The 8,521-nt window shown below is 36.8% G+C and overlaps 2 protein-coding genes across 2 annotated transcripts; one reads left to right on the top strand and one right to left on the bottom strand.

Annotated features, from left to right (window-relative positions):
- Nucleotides 1-484: 484 nt before the first annotated feature.
- LOC132557108 (uncharacterized) lies at nucleotides 485-4,658 on the top strand. Its single transcript, XM_060221597.1, has 9 exons — nucleotides 485-529; nucleotides 801-912; nucleotides 1,365-1,578; nucleotides 2,067-2,496; nucleotides 2,746-2,936; nucleotides 3,291-3,544; nucleotides 3,858-4,029; nucleotides 4,229-4,377; nucleotides 4,546-4,658. Exons 1-9 carry the CDS (start codon nucleotides 485-487, stop codon nucleotides 4,656-4,658), a joined length of 1,680 nt encoding a protein of 559 aa, XP_060077580.1.
- A 48-nt stretch (nucleotides 4,659-4,706) lies between these two features.
- On the bottom strand, nucleotides 4,707-6,313 carry LOC132557107 (uncharacterized). Its single transcript, XM_060221596.1, has 3 exons — nucleotides 6,105-6,313; nucleotides 5,194-5,412; nucleotides 4,707-4,866 (listed from the first exon to the last, which is right to left on the bottom strand). Exons 1-3 carry the CDS (start codon nucleotides 6,311-6,313, stop codon nucleotides 4,707-4,709), a joined length of 588 nt encoding a protein of 195 aa, XP_060077579.1.
- Nucleotides 6,314-8,521: the final 2,208 nt, after the last annotated feature.

Genomic DNA, 8,521 nt, shown 5'->3' with positions numbered 1-8,521 from the left:
TACTGTGATGCCTCACGCTGACGCTGACAATAGTTTGTCACCGAGGCGATATGGATCCGTTTTGGCACCACGGTAACTTGACAAAATCGCAACAAAACGGCTGACCGTCAAAACTCTCTTTTATTCACGTGACTCAAGCGTGCGCTCCACGATCATTACACTATTTGGGGGGGGGGGGGGGGGGGGGGGGGGGGGGGGGGGGGGGGGCAAACCTTTTAACTATGTATCTGCACAGCACATAAATATTTATGGCTTATTTCATACATCAGTGATGTCATCACACATCTAATGGAAACAAATTCTTTATTGCTAAGTTGAAAATTCTGATTTCATGTAAAATTAATTACATATTTATTACATATTTCGCATTAAAATCTGAATGTTTCATTTTGTCATCAGATAGCACTCCAGTATGATTCTCAACAGGAAATAAATCCAGCACCAGCACAAGCCATGGAAAAAAACCTGTAATAACGATGTGGATATGGACACTGATGATTGTCAATTGCTCATAGATACTCTGGCACAGGTATGTACTATAATTTGTAATTTTCTTTCTACAGATCATGATTGAAAGGTGTTACATTAGTGTTATGAATCGACTGGGAAATTCACAATCGATAATTGGATGAGGCATTTCGATTGATAATCGGTTCACAAGTTTTCAAAAAATTGTATCAAGATAGACATGAGTATATAACTAATATCGAACAAAAAAACCCCATCATTTTCATAGTTTGATTTTTTTAGAATTCTGCCTCAACTGTCTTTTTTAAACTTCTGTCTGCGGTCTTATTCAGACACACCAGTCGGAAAATGTTCAGACAAAGACTTGTGCCACCCAGCTGTCCTACAGAAGACCACTGTCAAAGAGTGTCCGCATTCAAGTGAAACCGCATAGGAACGAAATAGGTACTGTGAAACATCATTCTTCATTTAATGTACTTTTAAAACAAAATGGTCATTTACAGTAGGAGACCTTTTTTGGTTAAGCTCTTATAACTTCACACATTAAAGATTTTCTATGGACAATTGAATAAAAAATTAGTCGCATATGGCCCATGGCCCCTGTAATCCTTCCCATTCCCTGCTTCATAGCTAGAGGAAACTGAAGATAAGATGGCAGGCAGGCAGCCATTTTGAATTTTAAAAGTAAAAGTTTGTTACTGCTATTTCTGAGAAAGTACTGAATGGATGTGTTGTACTATGTTATAAAAGCTGTAAAAATTAAAAACAAGTGAACAGAAAAGATCATCTTTGAAGATCTGATAAAACGTCATCAAATGGTGGGTGCCAAGATCTCTCTGGGATCTCTGATTATCACTTATAACCATACTTTTAAGAGGTTTTTTTCAATTTACTAGGATGCCAGACCATGCAGAAGAGGCCAATAATGAAAGATGCAGAGACCCAATGTAACATCATAAAAACACCAGTTTTGCAGCAGATAAAAAATAATACAACAGAACAAGATCTTGACATTTCATGGACTTCAACAAATCAACTAGATGACACTAGTGACTTGTCCTACTGCCCATCAGATCAGACTGAAGTGAACTCAGAATGTGATGAGAATATGTAAGTTTTTATGATAATTAAAAAAAAACCTTCTTGGTGTACTTGTAATGATATCAAATTTTGCTTACTCTATTTATCCTGCACTAAACTTCTGGTCACAGGATCTTGAAATTCGGCCTTTATTGGTTTATTGTGGGATGTTGATGTGTAGTGTACCAAAATAAGTCACTTTGACCTTTGTCCTGCATATTTAGCCTAGTTGGTTCACCTTGGTTAAATGGTTCAATTTTGTACCAAAATTATGATAGCAAGGCATGATTATCCATTATTGTTATTTGTCCACTTGTCTTGTTTTTGAAAGGACATTTTGTGTTACATCATTGACTAAACTCATTTAAAAGCTTGTTGATATACTTTTCTAAATTTGTAAGTAAAAGATTCTTTTTCATATTGTAGATCTTCATCAGAAGAGAGACTATTCCTAGTTGCTGAGAGTAGTCTCCTCCGTTTGTTTAGTACATGTGTCCGATGTTCTTCACCTGCTTTAGGGAACTGAGCCAAGTGTTTGGGACAAGGGTGAAAGTAGAGCAGACTTGTGGTACATGTGGCTATAATTGGGAATGGAAGAGTCAACACATGATTGGTTCAATCCCATATGGAAATCTTCGCTTGTCATGTGGTATCCTTTTTGCTGGATTTCCGCCATCCAAGGCTTTACGAGTGTTTGATTTCATGAATGTGCCTTCCATATCAAATGACACTTTTCTGAAACATCAGAAGCATTATCTACAGCCTGTCATTGTGGATGCATGGGAATCTAGCAGGAGGGAACATATACAGGAGGCTAAGGCAGATAGAAGGACTATATCTATCGGCGGAGATGGGCGATGCGACACTCCAGGTCATTCTGCTAAATTTGGCAGTTATTCAGTCATGGACTTGGATGATGGCAGAGTTCTTGATATCCACTTGGTTCAGGTATGAATGTAACAGCTTGATATTCGACGACTTTATAAAAAAAAAACGTAGTTTGCAAGTTACTGCATTGACAAATGCAATGATGAACTAAGAGTAAACGTACAGAATTTATTGTTATCAAATTTTAAATATTAATGACATTTTTTAAAGTGTAATGATTAATTACATGATTAATATTGATATGTACTGGAAGTGCAATTTTAATCAAGACATCAATTTTATTTTTAAAGAATTTGGTTTTTATTGCAGAGCAATGAAGTGAAATCAAGCTGTCACGTGGAAAAAGAGGGATTAGCACGAAGTGTGAAATTTTTGATGGACCATGGGTTAGAGGTCAACACCCTGGTGACAGACAGACATGTCCAAATAAGGAAGTGGGTTCGTGAGAACATGGCCGGTACAAAACATTGCATAGATGTCTGGCATGTTGCAAAAGGTATGCTGAAGACAAGCCAAATTTGTAGAATGGTTTTTAAATTTCTATATCTTATAGACAGAATCGGAATCCAAGCGGTCTTTTAAAAAAATTGTTGTTTTTACTCGGTATGTTTAGTTTGTCTGTGATCCATCTTTGTTAAGCCATATAAGTCATGTTAAATTATTTGATTTTTAGAATGATATACAAACGATAATATTATTAACATTATTAATTTGATATGCTGCCTTTCCATAACAACCAACTGATTTAAATGTTTGATCAGTTTATCCACTCATAAACAGCATTATTTACAACGAAGTTTAATTACACAGCCATAACATAATCTTGTTACACATACTTGTTTTATCCAGGCTTAAAAAAAGAAATTGCTCAGCATCTCGAAAGAGAAAGACTGTGAGGAGATCCATGATTGGATAAAAAGCATTTCCAACCATTTGTACTGGATGGCGGCCTCTACTCCAAATGCTGATCCTGAAACCATGTGGCAGAAGTGGGCTTCCTTGGAGAAGCACATCCAAAATATCCACGAAGGACACGGAACCAAGTTCCCTCATTGCCTCCATCCCAGTCTCAATGGACGGGAAAGAAGGAGGAAATGGTTAAAACCAGGTAGAATATCTTATGATATTGGAGAAGACTTTATGAATACCGGTTCAAAGATATTCCAATCATTTCAAAAATACCAACATTTCAACCGAATCATAATCTAATCTCAAAGTCAATTAAACCAGGGCAAAATATGAACAAAAGAAAGATTTACACTGAGACTCCTGAAAAAGTGCAAAGACAATAAGACCAGGTGTTCCGAAAGTTATTTTTGTTGGTATAATAGAGTGGATTTTACCATGCAACCTTTTTCAATTTTGATTTGTAACATTTCAAAATTTTATGCTTATTTTTTTTCCTCTTTAATCATTACCAGGGACAAAAAGCATGGTCCAGATAGAAAAAATTATCGACTCGAGGCAAATGAGACTGGACATCCCAATGTTGTCCACAAAATACCAGACATCAGAGGTTGAGGGATACCATTCGGTAATCAACCAATTTGCCCCCAAAATGCATAGGTTTTCCTTCAATGGAATGAAGTGCAGGTAACTACAATTTGTATTTATTTGTTACTAGGAAAATTCCACTACACAATTGTAAAAGAAAGAATGAAGTAAACTATAGATGGTTTAGGATAAAGAAAGACATGGCCATTTCTTTTTATTGAATTATAGAATTTTTCTATTTGTTTTATTTTGGACTTATGCTTATTTTATTTATTTTTTTTTTTTTATTTATTTGAAGGCTCATTTTAGCTGCACTCCATTTCAATGAAAACAGTGGCAGAGAGCAGGCTCAAACAAAACAAGGGGATCTGTGCTATAAGGTTACATTTCCCAAACACAAGAAAGGCGGTTATACCCTGAGGGAAGTCAAAACTGAATCAACATTTAGTAAGCTTAAAATTATTTATTCACAATGAACACAAGCATTTAACAACATATAGAAAATATAGGACATGTATGTCACTACAAATCAAGTAACATTTGTAAATTTACAGTTTATCATTCCATAACCAATCAGAATATAAGCTACAAATACATTGCATTTTCTGTTCACAGATTATGCCAAGGTCCTGATTGACAGTGTTATGTCGAGGACAGAAAATGTGAGCATATTAGTCATCTCGGGAACTTCAAGAAAATGCTCCCCCACCCCTGTGCAGTTCATTTGAAAGACCAGATAAACAGGATGCAGTATGGCTGTTTCAGTCCAGATTTCGTCAATTTGAATAATTGAACCCTGTGTACTTGTCATCTTCAGCAGGAAAAGTTCTCCTAATCAGTGAAACAGCACATGATGGATGAGGAACTCTCACATTTTTCCCTAAGAATCCCCAACACCAACGAGCCAGTTGTCTATAAGCTGTGTATCTGTATCGCCTGGAAAAATAATGTGTTATGTTTATTAATTTAAAAATACATTTATATAAATTGTGATATAAAAAGGCATTAGTAAGATAATAAACCTGATGGCCTTGACAATTTACATTCAACAGCATTAATTACAAACATTATCAAAAGCTTGCAAGTATATATTTGTATATTTGCCTGGTAATAAGCCCACCCATGTCATTTTCATATCCAATGTCCTATATAAACTATATCCCTGCATAAGCCCACCCAAACTATTTATCCAATGTTAAAAACTGAACCCTGTGCTTATTGCAGGTTAAATACGGTAGATGACCGTGAATACCAAACACTTACTTCAAACTTTCTGGTATATTCCTATTGTGGTACTGTCTGTAGCCTTCATATGCTGTTCTCAACACAAAGATGTCCAAACAAATTGTTTGAAATCCTGGATGGTCAGTGATACATCTTATACCATCTACTTCATCACGGACATGCTTTACCTGAGATATCTCCTCGCAACACACACATTCTGATGTAGTTGGCATTAGTTGGCATCTGTTGCATTGGCACCTGAATAATATGAAGACTGGATTGTTACAGTTGTTTCCTATTAAAAAGCATTAAATTGTCACACTTGTTATTTATTGATGTTTTTAGTTATGAACATGTAAGATCTCCAACATGAGATAAATAAGGTATAGACTTACAGATGGCCTAATTATACATTAGGGGACCAATTCCAAGCATGAAATAAATTGAATGGACAAAAGATTTTCTTGGCGACCTCCAACTGTATAAAGGTCACGATCGTGGAAAAGTTATTGAAGTTTACAATTAAAGTTTGTGTTTGATTTCAATATTAAATATTGCACACATGTTTTATGTATTCTTAAAAAAAATGATATGAATGAATTTTAAGTTTGATTGTTGATTAAATAAAAGTATATTTGTTAGTTTGATATTTTGTTATTAATTCTACAACTTAACACAAAATTGACAGGCTAGCCTGTGGCTTTGGCGGTCATTGGAATATTACTCCTTCGTAATCGTGAACGCCTAATACACGGAGTAGGCCTAGTCGTGAATATTTGCATAGTCTTGCACAAACGCGATCTCCCGACATCAGAAACTGTTGATCGAGAGTTAAAGATAGTAAAATTAGTCCAAAAGCACACCCAATTTTATTTTGTTTCTTTGAAACGATGATTCACTGTTAGATGCATACATTCACGACTACTGGTAAGGCCTAGTAAAGTACGTACCAATCTATGTTGGCCAAGCGATCGTCACTTTCCGAAGGGTTATTTTCCTCCTCACTGGATACATCCTCTTGTAATTCCGGTTCAAATCGGTAGGGCTGGATTCCGTCTTCAGAAATATAATCCACACCATAATCAGACTCCTCAAAACTCATGTTTAAATCGCTATCAGATGCGGTGTCGTTGTCACTGTCGATCATGTTGGCTGCCATTTCTGTTGAACTTATGACGTCACGAGTAGAAGAACCTCGATTCCACAGAAATGACGATTCGGCTGATTAGGTCTTGGCGGACAGGTGAAAATCGACAACTTTGAGCTTTAATTACTCGACACTGGGGCGACGGATTTTGACGGGGTTTTCGTTATTATTTTTACGGCATTCTTAACATTATATCTAAATATAAAATTACTCTCAGGGTACACTTTAAGATACGGACCTAACCATTGAGGTTGCAATATCGGACTCTTTCCTACGGTCGGCAATCATTGAGAAGATAAACAACATCTCCAGGGGAATAAGCTATTTCGTTCTTTCGCAGATCGTGATTTTCCTTTTGCAAACGCGCCGCGTCGTTAAGAGCTCTATGTGCCGTTTGATGGCAAGCTTGCAAAGGGTTCTCAAGCTTCTGCACATAATCCTCAATCTCTGGTGGTTCCTCTTTAGGAACGTTTTGTGGTAGCCGGATTTCTCGGCCAAGATCAGTCGATTCGGCGTCAGTCCATTACTGATATGTTGAGTCGCTCTATATGTTTCTGTCAGCAGAGGTAGTTGCTCATCCCAGTTGGACTGGTTAGATTCCACAAAACACCTGGCCATTTGTAGTAGAGTTCTGGTAAACCGTTCTACTATGCCGTTCGAGGACGGGTGGTATGGGTTGTACGCGTTTTGGCCCATCCGAGCAACTGACCTAGCATTTGCATCAATCCACTTTCAAAGTTCCAACATTGGTCAGTGTGCAACTCCAGAGGGATGCCGAAACTAGAAATAAACTCCGAGACAAAGGCTTCAGCAACAGATTCAGCTGTTTGATCAGCCAGGTGATAAGCTTCTGTCAACTTGCTGAACTGATTGATGAGGACAAGGATATATAGAGATTACACAACGAGTGGTTGTTGGATACGGCGTTTATTTCGAGATCACAGGCGGTAGGCGAAGACCAACACATGTTGCTGACGTATGCAAATGTGATATCACTCGGAGTGAACAGGCTCCAATTAATATTCAAAAATATATATGATGATAAATAATTTATTTCTTTATTATTTTCACAATTTTAAAGTTTACATATAATAACACAATGACGATGAGTTGTCTTATGAACTTGAACTGTCCATGTAGTCGTAGAAAATCTCGGACTATATTAGACGCGCTTTTATACAGACACATATAGTGGTGTCATCTGGTTCTGGTAACTTCAAACTCAATCACTGTCACAATCTTAGTACAGCACCCTTGGTCTGGGACGTTTAAAGACGTTTGTGTTGTTAATGTTTATTGTGAACCACCGTGAATAGGACCTGCAAATACTGATGTAAGGGCACCGATGGGATTTGCAGACACAGTTGATTCAGGACTGGAGGTCTGACGATGACTTCGCTTGCACTAGATGTGCTTTTAGCTCTAGTGAAAGGCCTGTCATCAACATGATCCAAGCATGATGGTATCGTTCTTGAAATCGCCCGGTGCTGGATTGTGTTTTAAAGTTGAGTAACTGTTGATACCCTGGATATTCTTGTGCCCGGAAATCTGGAGGATGCAGAGAATTACATAATTAGGCAATGTTTTATAGGACCAATGGAGGTAGATATCTAGTTATTGTCTACTGTAAACATGACAATGATGCATTGCCCTGTATTATGAAAGCAGGAGATTTTTTTTATAAATTTATATTAGCGTTAAACTGTTTGGGATTTAATTTCTTTAAACAAAGATAAGTGTTCATTTACTCGTAACGATTATAAGCCCTAATGATCAAGTTGAGATATTTCAATGTGAAAATAGTTTGAACCTGCATAATCTGATTGGGGGTAATCTTTTGTCATTGAGTTTTTGTACAAGGTACTTCCTGGCACTATGGTTTGTCAGTATTTCCCCGTTATTGTTACTCCCAGACTTGTTCATCAGACCTGGTTATATAAAAAAACAGGCATAAATCTAAACTCTGAATATGAACTGAATAAATAACAAGCAATTTAAACTAGGCCTATATATGCACCATTCCGACATCAGAAATAATTAAAGAAATTTATTACTTTGGGCTGGAATTATGTTCAAAAGATTAATTTTGACTTCAATCGACTAAAATAATGAAACGGCTATAATGTTAGGCCCAGGTGTAAGCAAGTGCAACATTACAAATGCATTGTACTACAATGCATCATTGACGTAAACTAACGTAAAAGGGGCGGAGTATATGCA

Source organism: Ylistrum balloti, unplaced genomic scaffold, assembly GCF_031769215.1.
Source record: "Ylistrum balloti isolate Yb309-2 unplaced genomic scaffold, AGI_CSIRO_Ybal_v1 Utg370624, whole genome shotgun sequence".
Classification (NCBI taxonomy): domain Eukaryota; kingdom Metazoa; phylum Mollusca; class Bivalvia; order Pectinida; family Pectinidae; genus Ylistrum; species Ylistrum balloti.
Note: the sequence above shows the minus strand (reverse complement) of the source record. Positions and strands in the feature narration are given on the sequence as shown.

What these genes read in the sequence shown, in the direction of transcription:
- LOC132557107 (XM_060221596.1), bottom strand. Translation starts at nt 6,313, where the DNA reads ATGGCAGCCAACATGATCGACAGTGACAACGACACCGCATCTGATAGC. An exon ending in CGCTTGGCCAACATAGATTG is followed by an intron (nt 5,413 to 6,104) that starts GTACGTACTTTA and finishes CATATTATTCAG; the next exon opens with GTGCCAATGCAACAGATGCC. An exon ending in AATATACCAGAAAGTTTGAA is followed by an intron (nt 4,867 to 5,193) that starts GTAAGTGTTTGG and finishes TTATTTTTCCAG; the next exon opens with GCGATACAGATACACAGCTT.
- LOC132557108 (XM_060221597.1), top strand. Translation starts at nt 485, where the DNA reads ATGGACACTGATGATTGTCAATTGCTCATAGATACTCTGGCACAG. An exon ending in ACCGCATAGGAACGAAATAG is followed by an intron (nt 913 to 1,364) that starts GTACTGTGAAAC and finishes TCAATTTACTAG; the next exon opens with GATGCCAGACCATGCAGAAG. An exon ending in TGGCATGTTGCAAAAGGTAT is followed by an intron (nt 2,937 to 3,290) that starts GCTGAAGACAAG and finishes TATCCAGGCTTA; the next exon opens with AAAAAAGAAATTGCTCAGCA.